The sequence below is a fragment of the Psittacula echo genome (genome assembly GCF_963264785.1).
Source record: "Psittacula echo genome assembly, chromosome: 2".
NCBI lineage: Eukaryota > Metazoa > Chordata > Aves > Psittaciformes > Psittacidae > Psittacula > Psittacula echo.
This window is the reverse complement of record NC_137737.1, coordinates 67,555,844-67,577,923: the sequence shown is the minus strand read 5'-3', so window position 1 is coordinate 67,577,923 and position 22,080 is coordinate 67,555,844. Positions and strand designations below refer to the sequence as shown.

The window sequence follows — 22,080 nt, the reverse complement described above, 5'->3', positions numbered from 1 at the left end:
AATGCATCAGTGGTGAGTACTCCTGCCAGCACACACCATTCGCTGTCCTCCGTGCTATTTGAAAGACCCTTATGAGCTTGGAAAACTCCTATTCCATAAATATTTTTGGCCAAGTAATCTACTTTTAAGTTTGTAAGTTGAACTGTGACCATAACTATTGATTTTCTTCCTTTATATAACTCTGTTGAAAAAAATTGTATTTTGAAGTAGGAAATTACAATACATGTTTGTTTACTATTTAGTATTTCTATCTATATAGCTTTTGCTTAAAATTGCATCTCAAGGCAATATGCCTTGAGTAACTGAAACTGTAGTTTGTGTTGCTATTCCTAAATACTGGGTCTTTTCAGCAGATTTCTTTTTTTTGTGGTTTGGTTTTTTTTTTTCCTTGGTTGTTTATTTGTTTACTTTTCTGCTGATACTTTAGGATAAGAATAGAGTATGAGTGCACTTAAGATGAGCAGACAACTGTTGGTACTGACAGCAGCTCTCGGACTGCTGAAATCAGTCAAGTTAAAGACTAAAACACATTCACTGACTAAAACACTGCTACACGTAGTTGGGATTGCCAGTAGGTTGCATCTACTGCCCTTTCACGATACTAAGTTTGGTGCCTCTGTGGCCTGTAGAGATGAGCTGTTAGGAGCATTAAAGCTTGTAACAGCGAGTGCCTCTACCTCTGCTTCCAACTTGGGTTTGGAAACTAGAAGAGTTTTTGTGCCATAGCATGTTCAGTGTAGGTGTAGTGAATGAAGGTGTTCAGGAAGGGACTGATACGCGTTTGTGGCATGAGGAGTTTGGGATTTGAGCAGTTTGCTCAGATTTTGCTGGAGGAATAAGCGTGTTAGAGTTGTCTTGTGCCTTGTCTTTTCTGTTTCACCTCTGAAGATCTGTTTGCATCAGTGAACTGTGCGGTATCCTTGCTAGCCTTATAGAAGGATTAGTGATGCCTCTGTAGGGAGATGGTAGTACCAAGGAACCTAGGATGACCAAAGTATGAAACTGGTGGCACAGAAGGGGTAGGGAGCGTGTTCTGCTGCTGACAAGATAAGCTTATGTTGCATGTGCAGGGAGAGGGAAAGGGTGTTCAAACACATGTCCTGAAGTTGAAGAGTAAGAAAACTAAAAGCTAGGGTAAGATTAAAATCAGCCAGCTTTACAGACAGTGTAAGGCATGACACTGCTGAAGTCCTGGCAAGAATATGGGAGTGTGCATGTGTAAAACGTGCAGTTAGTCAGTGGTACCTTAACTGCCTGCCTTGGACAGGAATCCAGCCATAGGGCTTTATTGGTTGGCTTTCAGCTGTGATGGGCAGGTAAGAGGTGCCATAAGGAAATTTTCATTTTCTTGCTTTCTTTTTCTGTTGTGAGAATGGCATACCCTGGAGTACGTGGCTTACTTCAGTAAGGATGTGGGATTTTTTAGCAAGAGCTGTGTTTGATGATGGTTGATGCATAATGCCTTTATAGTTCTTTCACAGTGGCTTTAATCAATATTTTCATTTTGCAGACAGAAAATGCAGGTGTGTTTCCATGTATTTTGCTTTTACTTGCTTTGTCACTATGCCAGCAGTATTTTGGAGCACAAAACAATGCTTTTGGTCTTTCCCTGAGCCTAAGCCAGATGGAGCAGCCTATTAATACTTGTTATGGTGTGGCTGAGCGAGATCCAGCTCCTGGATTGGTTTGGGAGGTTACATCAGTGTTAATGCTGATAATATGGACATGCTAACAAGGCTGCCATATGCAAGAAAGGATCAAACCAGTATGGTTTTAGGTGTGGATGGTAAAATATCATCTTGGTTAATTATTAACTAGCTAGATTCTCCATTTATTCATTTGGATTACTAATGATTGGGTGTTTACTCTTCTGGATGCCTGTAACTTCTTCCATCTTGAGACTCAGGTAGCTTTCAGTCCTAGGAGGATTTCTTCAGCAAAAGAATCATTTAGGTCAGTTTTATGGCCAATAATATCTATTCTCTGATGGAGAAACTCTCTAGCAATGCTGAATGCAGTAGTGGCCAGCTTTTTGGAAAGAGCATTGCCTTGGATGCAGTTTGTGTCCTAACCATTTGCTTATTTTGGCATTCACTGCTGTGAGTTCCTGATACACTTTTATTCATAACAGCAAAATATTTGCCCTAAAAAATGGGACAGTGTCACAGGCAAAGGTGAAAGTGAGAGGCTGAAGGCAGAGTTGGGGAACTGCCTCTTTGCTGGTACCGTGCACTGAACTACTTGTGAACTCTGGTATTACACAGCGTTAGTTTTTGTTGGAAAGCTGAGGCTTAGTGTTTATGTAGAATAGCAGCAGCATCCTAAGCATGGTATATTGTGTACATCTTCGTGTGGTAATTGTGATGAATATGTTTATAACTCAATATTCTGTCTGGTTTAAACTGTCGCTGGATATTTTGTCTTTGTGCAAGCACGAGATTAAGTTACAGAACATTATGAAAAACATCAAATTGTAAGTTGACTTTCTGTGAAAAGGCTTTCTGTTTTCTACCTTCCCTATCTCCTCTTTCTCCACCCCCTTCTTAACTCCAGATTCAAGGGTCCCTAGTTTGTTCATAACTCCTATTAGTTGGTGTTTGCATTATTGTGTAGAGAGACTTGAATAAGTGATATGGGCTTCTTTTTTTGTTTGTGTGCTATATTTTTTTTTTTTTCAGAAAGTTGGATACAGCAGGGTTCTTGTTTCAGAATTGCTTACAAGACTGTAACTATTACATGCTCAAAGAATATTCTCAGTTTCTACACCTGAATTACTATTTTGACTAGAAAATTTTGTTGCCTAAACCCAGAAAAATACCAAAGTACCTTGCCAGACCCTGTGGTATATGTGTTAGCAACTGATAATGGAGTTCAGCAAAAATCTCTTTAACTCTTGTTACTTTTCAGTTTCCAAAAATGTTGAAATTGTAGTTTGCATGCAGCTTGCAGTTTAACACCTGGTTCTTTGGCTGCAGTCAGAATAAGAGGGAGGGAGCTCCATGCTGCAAGTGGTCTGATACACGGGGTTGAGATTTGACAGGAAGGTGTATTGGAATCTTGAGGGCATGATTCTCCATCAGGGGGACAAGTGACTGCCTAAACCAAAATGGTAAATAAACATCTCTTAAATGTAGAATGTAAGTCTTGTGAAGAACTACTGAATGTCAGGATGGAAATGGCTGTTACATATTCAGTAGTTGCAGAATATTAAGGTTTGGAGATCCAAAACTTTACCATGAAATGAAATTTGATCAAAATGGATCTCTTTAACAGTCCTATAGTGAGGCGTTTGTTATTCAACTGCAACTGTTTCTTTTAGGGTACTGTGACTGTTCAGAGCATAACAGTGGGTTTTTTTGATACATGTTATTATTGCAGTTCAGCATTAGAAAAATTAGAAATATTTAAGTTCACTGATTGTAGCAGCTATTATAGTCATTAGTATCACTGCAAAGAATTGCTGAGCTTCTTGTTTTGATGGTTTTTCAAGTGAAGACATTAAGAGGAAGAATCCTCAAAACCAATATGTACATCAGCGGTTGTTTAGAAATAGAATTTCCTGATGACCTTGTGACTTGACAAGCCTCTTGTAAGCTTTGGCTGAAATGTCAGAACCTTGAACATTGTCAAGGTCACTGGAGAGTGCAGAAACTGATATATGAGTACTAAATCAATATTGGGTGAATTTTTGTCACGTGTGTCCCAGCGGTGTAGAGATCCTATGTCAAGAATCAGCCCCCTCTATATTATTCTTGTCCTGAATATTTGCCATCTAATGTCTGTCTTCAAAGTGTGTGCAAGGCTGCATTGTAGCGTATGCTGTTGACTATGTTTCTGTAGTTAACAAGTGTTTTTTTCCTTTTAAGCAGGGAATCATTAGCAGAATGACAGCATCGGTGAAAAACATTGTACCAGGATGGTTGCAGAAGTATTTCAATAAAAGTGAAGATGAATGTGTAGATGCAAATGAATCTACAGACCAGGAAGAGAATCCAGTAAACTATCACCATGATTATGCAAATGAAGATACCATCATGATTGATGGGAGAGTCACGCCTGAAACAGCAAGAATTAATTTAGACGGTATGTGAAAAATCATTTAGCATTCTGACCATCTGTATTTATTCACAGATTTCTAGCTCTGAATCTAAATTTCTAAGGGAAGCTGGAAGGAGCGTTTTGACAGAATTAAAAATAAATAAATAAACCCCCCCCAAACAACCAAGCCCAAACCCACCAACAAAACCAAAGCACCTCAAAAAAACACCAATTACTCCCTCCCCTCCCAGTAACTGTTTCTGAAACTGCAGTTATGTTATGCAGTTTCTGCACACATAACTGCAAAACATACTGGTGGTTGTCTTACAGCTCTTGGAAGTCATCAGTTAACTTCAGGTAATCAATTAGCCAGGTGCAGAATTTTGATAATATTCATTTGCATGTGCGCTGGGTCACGTTTTCTTTTTGAAAGGTCTGGAATGAACGTGTGTCTAAATTGCCTAAGGTAATAAAAACATTAATTTGTTTTGTGTCCTCAGAACAAAAGACCAGATGCTAAAAGTGACAGAGGAAAATTCCTTCTCAAGTCCGGATTTTTTTGTTGTTGTTTTTTGGGGGTGGTGGTGTTTGTTCCTTTGGGCTTCTTCAGTTTAGTTCCTTGTTAGTTTAATGAAGAACTGAGGAACTTGGTCTATGACGTTATTCCTTTTGAAATATGTTTCTTTCAAAATTCCCATATGCTTTCTTCCAAAATACATAATTTTTTGAAATATGTGGTGACACAAAGGTAAGTGCATAGTTAGCGTGAGGTCTTTGAAAACCTGTTTGGACCCATGGCAAAGAATTTTGCAACCCTTCACCATATAAAAGATCTGTGGTTTATATCTGTATCTCACTGTTTCTGTAGATCTCCTCTGTAAATTTGCATATGCTCTCATTTGAGCGTCTCTTAAATTAGCAGTTTTGGGGAACTTGATTAAGTAGAGAAGTTTTGTCTGAACACATGTACATTGCCATCTGTGTGGAAAGTCAGTTGCTTCTGTTGTTGGCAGAATGGAAAATAATGAGGAAATACCTTTGCCACCAGTGTCATCTAATTGTAAATAAGGATCTTTATTGCTTTTTGTGTAGCTGTAGCTTGAGGATGAGTTTGGATAAAGGAATAGAGAAGGTCTTCATCAATGAGGAACACATGTTGGCTTTCCTGAAGAGCTATGTGAAAGGACCTTTCAGTAAGAACAGCTGCACAGCAAACTTTCTAGCTCTAAAGAATTAGGAGCAGATGGACACCCTAGAACCTTTAATAGCTTTGTTGCAGTCTGTGAATGCTGTAGGCCAATCTTTCTTGCTATGGTTAATAAGATTTTTAATTATTGCTACTATTATTATTTTGGAATGCTTGTTTCTTCAGCTCTGAGTTACCAGTGTGCTTGAGTCTGTATTCCTTCGCTTGGCCAGCCTTTAACATGATAACACTTTATCTTGAACAAGACAGTCCTAAAAACCTACCAGTGCTTTGGAGACCTAATTACTAGTACTGTAGTGGTTACGAAGATTGAACTAGCTAGTTTAAGCTTCAGTGCAAATATCAAGAGGATGGTGACTCAAAATCATGTTCATATCCAGAACTCCTAGGAGGGAGAGACTGTGGCCTTACATGAGTATCAGGCAAGTTACTCATTAAGAGCTGTTCCATTCAGGTGGCAAGTTGGAGCTGTGAGACCACCTCTTGCAGGACACTGGAGAGGTTCATGAGGCGAAAAAATGCCTATCTTGCAACTGAGGCCATGGTGCTTACTTGTCTTTGTGCCCACATCTCAAAAGTTAATGGATAGAGATAATGTTTTGCCTGTAGCGTGACCTGATGTAGTAGAATTTGGAAAGAGGGATGATAACACCAAAACAATCAACTCCCCCAGCAAATCTCTGGAAATACCCATTTTCATGTTATGTATTCAGATTAACATCATCTGTGTTACAAGATTATGTAAACTGCAGATTTGTCTGTAACTTGGCATGTAATTTCAAATTTTGGAAAGCTTATTGCAAGTTTTGACTGCGAAAGAAGGAGGTACATTTTTGATTTAGTGAAAGACCCAGTGTTACAGCACTTGAACATGGGGTCAGAATCTGGTGTTGTAAAACCTCATCATTAACTGCTTCTTAATGGGACATTAATACTTTGTATTACAAGCAGTGTTGCTGTTGTAATCAAACAGATGAAACCCTATCTGGGTGAGGAAGAAGTTAAATTTGGCTTCTCTATTTTTGTGCTTGAAACTTGGCAATAGCATGACTGTTGATAGAAAACAGGTTTTGGCTTCTGTGAGCTTGTCTATAGGAAAGCTAGTTGTCTCCCTGTTCTTGTTTAGAACCATCCACAAGTAGATCTGCATTGAACTACTCAGATGTGTTAACAAGGCCCTCTCTTCATCGGAGCCATTTGAACTGTACCATGTTGGATTCTACAGTACCACATTGTCAGCCCTCTACATCTTCACTTGGCATTGGCAGTCCTGGACTGTCTCTTGTAAGAGAAATAAAAGATTCTACCTCTCAGCATGATGATGATAACATCTCAACAACCAGTGGCTTCTCCTCTAGAGCATCTGATAAAGGTAACTTTCACGTTCTCTAATTGATTCTTGATAACATGAAGTACTTTGCATTCTTTAATATTCCACATCACCTTAGTAAATGAAGTAGGTGACTGTCAGCTTTGGATGTTAGAATTAAATTTAATTTTTAGCATTTTAAGAAATATACAATCCTGTCACTTCTTTAATATAACCATGCTTTGGAATGCATTTGTGAGACTTCGTGTCAAGTCAGTGCTGATGAACGCAGTTTTAGCTAGTTTATCTGTAAATCTTGAACTTGGATAGTAGGATCTGAAGATGACTGTCTGTAGCTGGACAGCTAGGCTCATTGCCTAGAAGGAAGAGTGATTCACAATATTTAACTGACAGCTGCTTAACTGTGAAAAAATACAGGTGACAGATGGAAACACAAATAGATATTTTCCTGTTTTCACCAGGAGTCAATAAAGGAACTATTCTGACTGAGCAGTTTCTGGGCTGCTTTTTTGTCCTTTCCTGGTAGAAGGCATCAGTTGTCAATACTGCCATGTCTTTTGCTGAATTCAGTAAGGAATGTACACCGTTTCAAAATAAAAAAGGAAAACAAACCCCAAACCATTGTATTGGTGTAGATGGGGACTTAGGGGATCTCACTGAGAAAGAGCAAACAGGTTTGCAGCTTTTTCTATCCCATCTCCTTCCTACCCACCCACCCCAATATTGAGATTGAGGTGTACTCAGCAAGTTTTCTGGAGCACATGTTTTCACAATGCAGAGTAGATGTTGACAAAGTTCAGCAATATAACCCAAGTACACTAGAGCTTTCTGGTGTGTCTCCGTAAAACATACATGGAAAATAGGTTGTAAACTCTGTTAGTTCAGCCTTTGAGGAGTTTTCCAGGTTTAAAACCTGTGCAATTCTGACCTATGCTGGCCTCTAACCCTTTACCAACATAGGAAAAACTTTGTATTATTATAGATGCACCAGTGTTTATGAAGTTCCCTTTTATTTTACTGTGAAAGAATTAAAAAATAAAATTGCTCTGCATTGGAAGCATATTAACTTGTGCATGCTTTTGAAAGGTTACTGAGAGGTAATGTATTTGCAGTTCTGTGAACAGACTTCAAGTTAAGAGTTAACACTTGGTTTTCATACAATATGTGAAATTGATCTGTTTGAAAAACTGAAGATTATAGGGTGTTTGAGAAATGCATGTTAGGGGACTTTTTAATTAAAGAACTCTGGTGTTAGTGTGATCTTCAGTATTAAAGTTCTCTATATATACAAGGCATTTACATACAGCATGTGTCATTTTGGCAGATATCACAGTTTCAAAAAATACTTCAGCACCACTGCTCTGGTCCACAGAAGCTGAAAGATCTCATTCCCTCTCACAACATTCTGCAGCTAGCTCTAAAAAACCTGCGTTCAATTTATCTGCTTTTGGATCTCCCTCTCCTGTAAGTACTGCACAGTATCAATTTTAAGTAATTTGAATTTGTAGCCCTTTTACTAACCACTTATCTTAATACCATTCTGTAGTCACTTGGAAACGCTTCTGTCTTTAAGACAAGCCAGCTTGGGGATTCTCCATTTTACCCTGGAAAGACCACTTATGGTGGTGCAGCTGCAGCAGCAAGGGAGACAAAAGCACGAATTGCTCCTTATCAGGTATGAGAATAGCAGTGCGGCCTGAGGGAAACTGTAAGCAAAATACAGAAGAGGTAGCACTGTCAAAAGAGCTGTGAGCAGGGAGCTGAAAATGTGGCAACATTTCCCATTTTGCCTTCTCAACCTACGAGAGTAAGAAAGAACAGTTTCTGTTTAAATTATTTTTTAACAGTTTATGTAGAAATACTCATTGTGATGCACAAGAATGACAGTAACATCTTAGATTCTGGCTAGTTGTTTGTAGTTGGGATTTCCTCTGTTGTTAACTCTTTCAAAAAAAAAAATTCATTGGCTGCCTCCTGACTGTATTGTATTAAAATAACATGTAACTAAACCCAGTAATGGCATAACTTGTGTTTACAGTAGCAAAAGCTACCTGCCTGATACTTGTCTGTATATCTTGCACAAGCATACCTACACTCATGCTATGAATATATTGTATAAAACTGTGCACTCTTTACTATAGTAGTGTCTAAGAGGCAACTTGGCTGATCCTTTGCTCTTCTGTTTCCTAGAGGGATGCATGCAGTCCTAATCCAATCTCAAGATAAACAATAAAATGCTTTCTATTTTAGTATCGTTCAGTTAGCTCTTGAAGAGAGTTACTTGCCCCTAAGAGTTCTTTGTGTTCTAAAATGAACCAGCAAATTAAAAATGCTGCCAACTCTCAGTAGCTAGAGTTCATTCTGAAAGGAAGTCAGTAAAATCTGGTTCAGTCAGAATGTGTTTAAGTCAAAATTACCTTTATTAAAAAGATAATATCAAAAGTCACAAGGAACTTTATTTAAGGAACTGGAAATAAGAGTTTACTGGACCTATTCTGGCAGCTTATTTCTGCCATGGAACAAAGGGGACCTCCAAGTTCCTGACTTAGGGGAAACCTTGAAAACTTAACACTTCACTTAAAACACTTAAGCTTCAGAACACTCAAAACTTCCTCTAAGCTAGGAGCCCTCTTTGGTCACCTATTTCTATTTTCTACAAAATAAATGTGGATTGTGCTGAAAGGAGGAACCAAAATGCTAGGCTTTTGAAGGAGAGATTAGCTTGTTTGTTGCTACATACTGTAGATTACAGCAAGTCTCGCTGGTGTTTTTTACATACTGTTTAGTCTGTCTGCACATAGCTGCTTGATAAGCACAATGTGATTACATGAGGGGTTTTAACATAATTAAAAAAAAAAGAAGACATTGAAAAAGAAGCATGGGTTTGGGGTTTTTTTAATATTTTATTATATTTTTATGTAAAGTCATGTGGTACAAATAAACCAGTGTTATATGTTTAAATCTGTTACAGTTCAGTTCAGATCAGATCTTTTCAAACAGAATAAAAAGATCTGCAGTCAACTGTAGTCTTGGAGGAAGGGAGGAAATGAGAAATGAAACTAGAAATTCCTGATGGTGATTGTATATGTTGGTTTTATGCTTATACCATCATGAAGCTCTGAGATCTGTTTTGTTAGTGAAAGTACTTTGTACAGCACAAGCCTTTGCTTCAGTTCTGTTTTCCTGATTACTGCTTCAGAAACCCTACAGGTCTAACATCTTCCCTTTTATGAATTTTTACAGTTTAGTATTTCTTTCATTGCTTTATCCTGCATGCAAGATGTGTGCGGCCTATCTTCTATAAAGTCAATAGAGTGTATTTTCCTCTTCATGGCTTGAATGCCTAGTGAGTGCATTTCTCTGTCATCAGTGTAGCCATAGGGCATAAAATACATGCATGTTTAAAAAATCAGTGTTGTAATATTTGCAATGCTAATTTTTCAGCCACCAGTAAGAAGACAAATGAAAGCTAAACAAGCAAATGTGCAATCCTGTGGTGTGACAAGTTCCACAGCACGGCGCATCTTGCAGTCATTGGAGAAGATGTCAAGTCCTTTGGCGGTAAATGGCACATCTTTTAATCTGTTTTATTTCGTGTGTTTGAAAAACATAGTGAATGTGCTAGTACAGGATGAAGATCTTCCTTACATAGTATCCAGTTTAATTTATTTCACTGTTTTTCAACAGGATGCTAAAAGGATTCCATCTTCTAGTCCACTGTCTTCTGTAAGTTGATCGTAACCCCCCCGCGTTTTTGTGGATGGAACCCTCTCTTGGGAAAAAAAAAATAAATTGTCCTCTAATACTTACTTTTTTTTCCCCCTTAGCCTCTGGACAGGAGTGGGCTGAATATTACTACCTTCCAGTCCAAGCGAAACCAGGTAAGAACCAGTAACATCTTAAGATGAGTTAGATGACTTTCTATTCTTTATAGCTATTACAAGAAATGTCACAAACCTCAGTGGCAGCCTACACATGAATTCAAGTTAATACTAGTATTACATGAATTATAGCTGTCCCGGCTGTGTGGAAGTTGCAAAAAATGTCTTTTCTACCCACACTAGAAGGATTGTGAAGATTTCTCAGGTTTAGAATTATATTCTTTATGGACAGAATCTCTCAAGAAGTTTCTGTGCTAATCCCTTGATTAGAAGTATAATTAATTTTACAGGCACTTCAGAATTTACAAACATCTTGTATTTTCTGTACAATCATGCCCCATATGCTAAATTACAAGAACGTTGAAAAGTAGAGCATATAATTTCTTTACCATAAATATTATCTAAATAATTGAAAACAAAGCTGATTCGGATTCTCAGTTAAATTGTGGGACTACACCTGTGATGAGGCATTAGGAAAAATCTACCAGATTTGCAGCATAGAGCCTGAAGTCAGTCAGAAGTGAATGTTGCATGCAGCTGTCACTGGGTAAAAGTAGAGAAATTGTCTTTGTTCATAATGCTAGAATTCATGAAGTTTGGCAGGGGAAGGTTAGCCCTGGCTGAGAAGGGGAGGAGAAGGTTGAGTGTTTTCCTGCTAAAGCAAATGTGTGGTTGACAGAACACTTGAGCACTTGAGCAGAATTTTTTGCTGGTATTCTTTGTGGTATGTTTCGTGTTTTGAGGATCTGCACCAGACAGAATAGCTCTTAGTGTATTAAATATCTTATTTTTTTCATTGTGTATTCCTGTCTTAACTAATTTGGTATTTTTCTACAATAAGGTCACCTGCCTTATGTGTGAAGGGAGGGTGGTGGATTTTAATAAAGCTTTTGATACTGCCCCTGACAGCATCCTTCTGTCCCATCTCTGGGAACAGGTCAGGTTGGACAGGGCTCTGAGCAACCTGATGTACTTGAAGGTGGCCCTGCTCAGTGCAAGTTGGGGGTTGGACTAGATGACCTTTAAAGGTCCCTTCGATCCCAAACTATTCTATGATTCTGCACCTGGGACAGAGTAAGACTGGACACAGGTATAAACTGTGAACATAGTGGCTGGAGAGCAGCCCTGCGGGAAGCAATCTGAGGATGCTGGTCAGCCACAGGCTCAGTGTGAGTCAGCAGTATGCCCTGGCAGCCATGAGGGCCAGCTACATCCTGGGGTGCATCAAACACAGTGTCACCAGCCAGTCCACAGAGGTGATTATCCCACTGTACTCGGTGCAGCCTCACCTTGAGTACTGTGTGCAGTTCTGGGCCTCACAATTTAAGAAGGGAGTTACGGTCCTTGAACGTGTGTCCAGAGGAGGGCAACAAAGCTGGTGACAGGACTGGAGGGAATGAACTATGGGAGCAGTTAAGGACACTGGGTTTGTGTAGCTTGGAGAGAAGGAGGCTGAGGGGTGAACTCATTGCTCTCTACAGCTTCCTGAGCAGGGGAAGCAGAGAGGAAGGTGCTGAGCTCTTCTCCCTGGGATCCAGTGACAGGACATGTGGCTCAAAGCTGCATCAATCAGAGGAGGTTTAGACTTGACATTAAGAAGCATTTCTTTAATGAGAGGGTGATCGAGCACTGCAACAGGCTTAGTAGAGAGGTGATTGATGCCTCAAGCCTGTCAGTGTTGAAGAGGCATTTGGGCAGTGTCCTTAACAACATGCTTTAACTTTTGGTCAGCCCTGCACTGGTCAGGCAGCTAGACTAGATGATTGTTTAAGTCCCTTCCAACTATTCTGTTCTAATTCTTTTCTGTTTACATTTAAAAAGAGCAGTGAACCATTCTTCACTCAAAATGGGTTTGTGAACTTACATGAACTACGTTTTACTCATGGTTTTGAAATGAGTATAATACATTTTAGAAAGAAGTACTTTTAACCACTTTATAGGCAGTAAAACATGAATTTAATTACCAAGAGTTGGGAGATACTGTGAAATTAAAGCAGCATTGTAAACACAGTTTTCTTTTGATGTTAATTTAAATAATAGCATGCATCTGAAGTCTCACTCTTCTGATCCCTAAGACTGGAGATGAAGCCATTGGTAAACCTTGTAGCTTTTTGTTTTGCAATTCAGTTAAGTCAGTTCTGCAGAATGTACAGTGCTTTCTATTAAAAATTAGCACTTGTCTGAAAATTGCTTTGACAAGCAAAGTCAAACCAGTACTTTTAAATGCATCTAATGCAAATCTGAAACCTTGTAACATATTTTTTAATAAATGAGACTATTTTAAAATTACTTTACAACTTTTTTTTTTTATCGTTGCTTCAAAGGAGGAAAAATGCAGCCATTAGCTGCTTAACACTTTGAATGTTAAATGTATGGATTAACTCAATAAAAAAATATTACAGTGTGGACAGAGGAGAGGAAAAGATGGAAGCATTTTATAGTAACATGGGTTATTTTGATTACAGGAACATGACTTATTTTGTCTATAAAGATAACTGCCAAATTTTAAAATAGGATTCAGAGTTCGGCTATTTCTGTTGCTTTTTGAATTTCATAGCAGGTTTTCTGGTGATGTCCCTCTGCAAGTTAAATGCTTTCAACACTTCCAAATGATTTTCACTGGGTGCTGAGACTTACTGGAGTTTCAAAATTCTGTAGCTTTCTTCATCAGAGACTGCTGTGGCACTTTGCATGGGTGCAAGGGTAAATTGATTGTTGCTTCCCTTTCAAAGATGGAATCGCAGCTTCCACCTGTCCAGAAACTCGTGACACCAAAGGCAATCTCTCTGTCAGGGAGTCGGACCCAGTACTTTAAACCATCTCTGACTCCAGCTACTGATTCCAGCAAAATTCACCAGAGGGTAGATACAAAGCACAAGGTAAGTAATTTTCTGGTCCTTATCTGCCTGCTTTTTATAACTTTGGAATGTCTCTAACCAATTATTCTAATAAGGTGCTCTTTCTTGGCAAAGGGTACCAATAGCATGAGGTAAGCATTAAGGCAGGGGAAGAGCCATTTAGAAAGAAATGCCTTGAGGTTTTATGGATTTAAATGTATTTTTGGAACAGTAAGTGGCTGGTGGTTAACTACAGAATGTGATGATGCGCTATTGGGTTAAGCTGTTCTCAGTGAAAAAATGTTTAAATGCAGAAACAACATTCCTTTTTGTATGCTCCTGTACACAAAGCTGTCACTGATGGAACACGCTGATGTTGTGTGTAAACTCTCTCTATACAGGCTCTGAGTGAGATTTCTGACAGTTACCCATTCTGATCACTTTGGTGTAGATGGAGGCCCTGATAAACTTTCCTTAAAACAAGATTGGCATCTCTTTCAGAAAAAAACCCCTGTGTTTCCAGTATCAGTATGATTGCAATAACCAGGCTTAAGATTATGGACTTTTTAGATGAGAGATCAAAGCAGATTGTCATAATGGCTAGAGAAGAAGCTTAAGTAGATGATGTATATTTAGTGTTATAAACAACATGAACCATGTCTGGTTGGTTGTCTTTGCTTTGTATGTGTTTTATAAACACATTCACATAAATCTTGAAATAAATCAAACTTAACTTCCAGGGCATGAGAGAGAAGAGTTTTCCTACAGAACAGGGAGTAAACCCATCTGAAAGGTAAGTCAAGTCTGTTAATTGAAAACACTTGTGTCGTGGTTTAAGCCCAGCCGTAAATCAGAACCACTCAGTCTCTGTCTCACTCCACCCCTTCCTCCCCCCCATCCCCCCCTCCCGGAGGGATGAGGAGGAGAATCAAAAGAATGTAACTCCCATGAGTTGAGATGAGAGTGGTAACTAAGGTATAACACAAACCATTACTGCTGCCACCAATAATAATAATGATAAAGGAAATAACAAGGGAATAACTTGCCCTCAGCAAGTCTGCTGATGACACCAAGCTGTGTGGTTCAGTTGATAAGCTGGAGGGAAGGGATGCCATCCAGAGGGACCTCAACACGCTTGTGAGGTGGGCTGACGCCAACCTTATGAAATTTAACCATGCCAAGTGCAAGGTCCTACACCTGGGTCGGAGCAATCCCAGGCACAGCTACAGGTTGGGCTGAGAGGAGATTCAGAGCAGCCCTGCAGAGAAGGACTTGGGGGTGTTGGTTAATGAGAAACATAACATGAGCCGGCTTCAGCGTGAGCTCGTAGCCCAGAAAGCCAACCGTATCCTGGGCTGCATCAAAAGGAGTGTGACCAGCAGGTTGAAGGAGGTGATCCTGCCTCTACTCTGCTCTTGTGAGACCTCACTTGGAGTATTGTGTGCAGTTCTGGTGTCCTCAACATAAAAAGGACATGGAACTGTTGGAACAAGTCCAGAGGAGGGCCACGAGGATGATCAGGGGACTGGAGCACCTCCCGTATGAAGATAGACTGAGAAAGTTGGGGCTGTTCAGCCTGGAGAAGAGAAGGCTGCATGGAGACCTCATAGCAGCCTTCCAGTATCTGAAGGGGGCCTACAAGGATGCTGGGGAGGGACTATTCATCAGGGACTGTAGTGACAGGACAAGGGGTAGTGGGTTAAAATTTAAACAGGGGAAGTTTAGATTAGATATAAGGAAGAAATTCTTTACTGTGAGGGTGGCGAGGCACTGGAATGGGTTGCGCAGGGAGGTTGTGAGTGCTTCATCCCTGGTGGTGTTCAAGGCCAGGTTGGGTGAGGCCTTGGGTGGCATGGTTTAGTGTGAGGTGTCCCTGCCCATGGCAGGGGGGTTGGAACTAGATGATCTTAAGGTCCTTTCCAACTGCAACTATTCTATGATTCTACAAGAGAATACAGCCGCTCACAACCCACCGACCGATACTCAGCCTGACCGAGCAGTGACCTAACCCTTCTGGGTAACTGCCCCCAGTTTGCATACTGGGCATGATGTGCTGTGGTATGGAATACCTCTTTGGCTAGTTTGGGTCAGTTGTCCTGTCTCTGCTTCCTCCCGGCTTCCCCTCCTCCCGGCTGAGCATAAGGCTCAGAAAGTCCTTGGTCAGAGTAAACATTCTGACCAGCAGCTAAACTACTAAGAAGGAGAAAAATGCCTTCTACTGCTGAACCCAGGACAACTTGAAAGCTCCCTCTTTTGTGAGTATAGTCTGCATACCTACTTTCTTTTGGAAGGGCAGTAACAGTTCTCAGTGAAGGGAATGGAAAATATAGTGAAAAGATTGTATTACGAGACAATTTAACCATTTGTGAATCTTGATGTTCACTGGAGGGAGGGCAGTTAATTCATTTCAGCTAATTATTTAATTACTTGGAGTCCGAAAACTTTGTCCTAGAAGAATTACTCGTCCTGAAAGATTCTCTATAAGGTGAAGTGGCTTACAAGTTCAGGTGTATATTTAATTTGTAGGGGTTTTTTTAAAGCAGAAACGTGGAGCAAGATAATTTATTAATGCTCCTTTCATGGCAAAGTCACTCATTTGCTCTGTGGGTTTTCATGAAAAACAGGAGCCCTTTAGAATTATCTGAGGCTGAATGTCAACTTGTCTGTAAAACACAGAATTCCAGGAGGGTTAATAATTGTATTTTTTCTTGAGGAGATAGTCTTGCATTACACTACTTGCTTGGTTTAGGTAGAATGACTTCACCTCCAGATGATATTGATGATTCTTCCTTCTGGGCAGCTAGTCTTTTGGATAGTGCTTGAATTAAGACACTTTGCATTCAAAGGATACCTTTTTTGGAGGCTTCATCCATTTCAGTGAACAGCAACAGGGAACTGTGTTTTGTTGTCTCTGTTCATCTTCCAAGCAATTCTGATGTTGCCTTGGGCATTCATTAGCTTGCGAAAAAACCCACAACAAACCAATCCTTTGTTTTGGCATCTAATAGTTTGACTTCACAGCAACCACCTTTTCAGGGGTGGCTCTAAGTGTGTGGCACAAGTGCAAACAGATGTTATGTTTTAATTGTGGGTTTTCAAACTGTTCTAAATTTTCTTTGGTAGAATCCTTTCTTCTCCATGTAGAAGGGAAATCCAGAAAACAGATACTGCTCTTTATTTGGTTCACAAGTTGTATGTTCCACTTCTGTCTGTAGAGTAGGTGATCCTTTTAGAAAAAACGTTTTATAAAGCCAGTCTCCATTGGGTGTCATGTTGTGGAGCAGGAACACAACACTGATGAGGGGCAGCTGGCCAGGGTCGCTTTGATACCAGATTAAACAAGCATTCCATTGTGTACAGAGACATAGTCACAGACAAGGCTACAAGGGCTCTCAAGATAAGGAAGTACATGCAACAAAAGAACCAGATGTCTTCAAATAGATGTGGGCCTTCCACCTTTATGCAGCTAATCTGCGGTACTTCAGTACATCTCTGTTCAGCCTACCAGGGGCTGTATAGTTTTTAAACTTGAGTCAGAATTGTAGGTTGGACTTAACTTGCTTGAAGACAGAAAACTGTCTTTGCCCCTTAGAAGCTGACAGGTGCTAACAGAAGAGAGGAATGTGGGCTATTACAGACAGGCTGTAGTTGTCTGAATAAAGCTCTATTTTGGCATAAGATTTTTTTTCAATCAATCGAATTGATTGTCAGTTTGGATTAGACAAAAGCATGAGCATATGGCCTTAAGGATCTGGCTTCCTCTCAGTGGTTATACTGCTAAGCAGACTGCAAGTATCTAACAAGTTCGGACCAATTCTGTTCCTCAGTCTTCCGGAAACTTGAGCTGGTGTCTTACAGTGTGATCAAATGTACTTTTGTAATAGCTAACTGCTTGGCTGCAGGATAAGCTTTGGTACAGTAATTATTCCCAGGGATACTTAATTTTAATGCTGTACTGCTTTTTATTGTTATTCCTTAGTTCACTTCTGGTTTGGGATTGGGGTTTTTGGGTTTGTTTGGTTTTTTTTTCTGCTTGTTTGCTTTGATTTTTTGGGGAAGTTTTTTTTTTTCCCACTTGTATTAGGAAATCTTTCTGGTTTGGATCTAGGCTTTTGTAATGAACAGAGAAATGCCTTTATATGCCTTACAAAAGGGATCTGTATTCATGTCTGAAAAGATTTCTGGAATGTTGGCACACCCAGACACCTCTGCTGCTTCTGTTGATGTCCCCAGGAAAGCCAGAGCTGCTTCTGAAACTTCTGCTGTATTATCTTGCCATACAAGTTTAAGCCTCTCTATTCCGTAAGAGCTGTTGCAGCATTTCATGTGCACATGCACACACACAGAGGCGTGCTCTCTCTTTCTCTCTCCCCCCCACTATATTTTTAGTTATTCTTTCATATCCCTGTAAAGTTACATGCTCATCACAGACTCAGAGAACTGGCAGTCAAAATTTCCGCTGTCTGGACTATTAAAAGAAAACATTAGAAAATAACAATCTAAAACAGTTCTTCTATTTCAGGTTTTCTGGCTTAGTCATCATCCCTTTATGGGTGTTGTGACTGTCTCTTATGTATGTCCTTCTCATAGCTGCTGTTACTTAGCTGTTCTTCTCTTAGCTGCTCTTACTTAAGAGATGTTCACCAGCATTTAGCAACTTGTGAAACAGTGTTTTTTCTGATTTCAGTCGGAAGGTGTCAGTTCTAGGACTAACAGTGACTGCAGTAACTTGAAACAATTAGTTCATAAGTTGATGTTTTTGGTTTTTTTTTTTCATTTTTCCTTTTTGCCACCTCTCCATCCCTTTCTTCAACCTACGTATTCTTATTCTATGCCAGCAATTTGACCTACCCCAAATTCAGTACTCCTGCATCCAACGGTCTGTCTTCAGGAGGAGTGGGTGGTGGTGGCAAGATGAGAAGGGAAAGAGGAGTGCACTATGTGTCAAAACCTGGACAAGAACAACAGGTAAAGGACTCTTAAGTTAATAGCTCTCACTGAGGTTACTGAAGTTAACTAGCTAAGTATGCCAGTTCTGTTGCCTCATAGTAATGCCACTTCAGTTTTGTGGTTTTACTGCTGTGTTTCCAGGGCAGGCTCCAGTTTATTTATCTGTTTAAATGCCTCAACTTTGGTTTTACATTTTTGAAATCTTTAGTCATATTCTTGGAGATGCTTCGTACTATAAAGTTGCTCATTAACAGTTAAATGAACAAATTTTGGTGGAGGTAACATTTGTAGAGTTTTTATAAAGGAATGATGCATGAAACAAGTGCCAAGTAAGTAAGGAAAGTTTATTTGATTTGTTATTTCATATTTGAGTCATGTGGACAGATACAGGCCAAGAGTCTGAAGCAGAAGATATTGTTCTGCATATCTGCTGATGATAATACACAATTTTTGGCACTTAACCAAACTCATAATGAGAGGGGGTTTTTTTGATTTGATGCGAAAAGTCCATTTAATAAAACCATGGTCCTGGCTATCTCAAAGATCATTTTTCTTGTTTTTTTTTTTAATGCAAGCTGCCTACTATTGAATCTTAAATATAAAAAATTTACATCAGTAAGAAAAAAATGAAGAAATAGTTAATACTGGAGAACATTTCTGTGATACTAATGGTCTGAATATTGAAGTCCAGTAGACTCTTCAAATAAAAACTGTGAAAGATGTAAGCTGTCGGCTACATTAAATTTCTGTAATAGCAACTTATATCTCTGCGTAGTCACTTCTGAGTAGATCTTGGTACTGTGCAAGTTATGACTAGATAGGTTTAAATGGAAATAGCCAAACTTATCAAATCTTGGGAATCAAATCATTGAAAGGCAAGGATAAGACCAGACGTTTTTAAGGTACTCTGATTTTGGAGTTTTGAATTTGCATCCTGATACATGATACAGACTAGATTTACCAGAGCATGATCTCCTGTGCTGCTAGTCAGGCTTTCTTTTTTGGTGTTTTGTGCTTTGGTTTGATACTGTATGGAATCCACATACTTAAACATTACCTTTTTCCAAGTTCAGTGCAGTAGTGACTCCAGACACTTTGACAGCTGCCCTACCTAATTTTGCAAGAGGAACACTTTCTCAGTTGTTTTGAGAGTGTACTCTTAATTGAAGAGATGGGAGGATAATTGGGAAGAATGATGTTTCTCTTGATGCTTAATAACTAAAGTAGAGAAAACAAAAATAAATCTGATCTGTGCCCCTCTCTGTTCTGCACAGGTAACAATTTTGAGCTAACTTGCAGTATTCTTTCTGGACAGGTGGTAAATGTAGAATCACATGGAAACAGGCCTGCCATAAATTAAAATGATGTGGCAGACTGAACTGGAGAGGTTAGGATTCATTCTTAATCTGTAGGTCTGTTTGTTGTATTTAACTTTGTGAGGAAATTAAGAGTGGGATGGGGCAGGAAGGCAGTAGGTCTTGTAAAAGAGAAAAAGAATGTTGTAACTTTCAGGTTAAAGTGAAAAATTAAAATTCACAACTTCTTAAAAGAAAGTTAAAATTACAATAATTAAAATTTACACCTAGGAGGTGGAAGAACCAGTACTACCGACAGTACCCTTACCCATCAGTACTGCATCGCTGCCTTCGTTCAACTTTAATTTTCTTGCCAGTAGTACTGTCTCATCATCACCAACCACTGTTTCAACAGGAGCGATGATGAAGGTAACCCTTTGGTTGTATATTGTGAATACATTTTTAGGATGGGTATACGTCTGGTTTGTTGTATGTTAACATTAGTTTATATCCTGTTGAATAAATCAGGTATTCTGATGGTGGGGCATAAAGCTTTTGGTTCGGCTTCTGTCCATCTTCTTATACTTTGCAAACTTCTGGTTAAGATAATTATGCAACTGCTTCAAATGCTATGGAGATTTTGTCAGGATTTTATGCCAAGTTATTAAATTGGAGGTAGCATAAGTGGTCATATAAGCCTAGTGTGGAATATGAGCCTGGGGTGCAATAATCAGAATATTGTTGCACTAAAATAAACATTCATCTCTTCCAGAGTACTTGAAATATTCTTGTACATTTTGAAGCAGGTACCTGCTTTAACATGTTGCGGTATTTGCTGAAGCTCTGACTACAATTGAGCTGAGTTAGTTTAAGGTTCTTCAGCTGCCTCATCTGCTTTTTCATGCTACTTAGATGTATATATATTAAATACATCTCATATATATATATATATATCTCAATATATATTAAATACATTCTCTTAGTTTCTGGGATTTGTTTTTCATGATAGTCTAGTATATATGCCTATTTGAAAACTTTATTTTATTGTAACTCTGGTCTGTGGGTTAGAAATAAGTATCAAACATCAGACTACCCAGCTTCACCTCAGGACACCTGTTAGTGAATTCAGGTAGCTGCTATTGTTTCACCATGGTGATTACAAACCTTAATTCTTTTGAAAATACAGGTACCACCAGTGAGTAATGTTGGCAGTCCTGTGTTCAGATTTTCATCTCCAATTGTGAAATCTACTGAGGCGGAAGTGCTACCTCCATTGTCTGTAAGTAAAATAAGTAAAGCTCATCTTTTTATCAATGCTTTAGTAGAATATTGCAGAACAAGAAAATGAAGTTGGCCCTGATAATGGGGGAAACAAATATACAGGTTTCTGTCTTACAATTTTTCATCCAACATGTATGCCAAAGGTTTGAAGAGTGGATTTCAGATTACTGTTTGTGTGTGAAACTTGATTAAAGCTTCTTTAGTTTCAGAATCTGAAAAATATCTCTCTCTCACAGCAGATTGGGTTTACATTTAGTGATCCTGTTGCAAAATCAGCAGAGTGTGCTGGATCCAGTGATACACCAGTGACATCCTTCCTTACTCTAGGTAAGGATCTGAAATTTTAGCATTTGAGATCTGAAGTGCTGATTTTTTTTTTTTTGTATATTAAACAGCAAATCTGTCCTTTTTGAGCATATTAACAATTCCACTGAAAGTGTGTTTTCAGTGACACTTCTGCTTTAACCAAATTGTACTTATAAACTGTTGTAAACAAGTTAGAATTAAGAGACATGAAACTTGTAAAGTCATGTTTCTAGCATGTGGATTTTAAGTGGATTTCCTTGTGAATGGTGTATTTTGTTTTGTTTTTAAAGATACCACCACTGTAAACAGCACCAGCAATAAGAAGGAAAAAGAAGAATACGATGGCCCCTCCAAACCTGCAAAATTCTTAAAGGAAGGAAGTGTGTTAGACATTCTAAAAAGCCCTGGTGAGATTATGAACTCTTTTTAAAAAGATATTGTAAAACATATGCTAGCATATAACTGCATTACTTTTTTAAAAAGCCACACCCACCACAGCAACCAAACCCCCAATTAATGCAGTATTAGCCATAAATAAAAACATAGGAGAGCATTATGTTAAACTCTGCATTTGTTAAGGTTGATCTCCCCTTCTATTCAAAGTGGCTTTTATTGCTGAGAGGAAAGCTGCAGCTTCAAACCAGATGCATTACTTGTCTTTTATGTGTTTGGATGCAGTGGTAAATGAAGTATAAAATGAATTAGCAAAATAATCAGTATTTCATTGTAAATAAATAGAAATGATGGAATTTGAAAGGAAATGTTTGTAAAATACTTTACAAACATTCCTCTCCAACCTTCACCATCTCTGGAAATTAACAGTAGTAAAGACAGTTTCATTCCTAAAAATGTTTTAAAAGTTGTAAATCTTTTGGCCTTAAATGATAATGTTAACTATGAATTTAAATATAATTTTTAAATAAAGTGGGCTGTTTCACTTTAGAAACCTTATTCT

General features: G+C 38.8%; 1 protein-coding gene across 4 annotated transcripts in view; it reads left to right on the top strand.

Moving 5' to 3' along the window:
* The window catches only part of NUP153 (nucleoporin 153), a 45,848-nt gene that overhangs the window by 10,167 nt on the left and 13,601 nt on the right, over positions 1 to 22,080 (top strand). Inside the window, exons 2-15 of one of the 4 annotated variants that reach the window (XM_080639560.1) lie at positions 3,870 to 4,083; positions 6,372 to 6,617; positions 7,900 to 8,039; positions 8,122 to 8,250; positions 10,020 to 10,136; positions 10,263 to 10,301; positions 10,403 to 10,456; positions 13,189 to 13,335; positions 14,034 to 14,086; positions 18,132 to 18,261; positions 19,830 to 19,967; positions 20,725 to 20,817; positions 21,056 to 21,146; positions 21,416 to 21,532. In XM_080639560.1, the coding sequence (XP_080495686.1) occupies positions 3,870 to 4,083; positions 6,372 to 6,617; positions 7,900 to 8,039; positions 8,122 to 8,250; positions 10,020 to 10,136; positions 10,263 to 10,301; positions 10,403 to 10,456; positions 13,189 to 13,335; positions 14,034 to 14,086; positions 18,132 to 18,261; positions 19,830 to 19,967; positions 20,725 to 20,817; positions 21,056 to 21,146; positions 21,416 to 21,532 (1,708 nt within the window). Of the gene's footprint in view, positions 1 to 3,866; positions 4,084 to 6,371; positions 6,618 to 7,899; positions 8,040 to 8,121; positions 8,251 to 10,019; positions 10,137 to 10,262; positions 10,302 to 10,402; positions 10,457 to 13,188; positions 13,336 to 14,033; positions 14,087 to 18,131; positions 18,262 to 19,829; positions 19,968 to 20,724; positions 20,818 to 21,055; positions 21,147 to 21,415; positions 21,533 to 22,080 lie in introns of all 4 variants that reach the window. The other 3 variants (XM_080639562.1, XM_080639561.1, XM_080639559.1) reach the window with 3 other exon arrangements.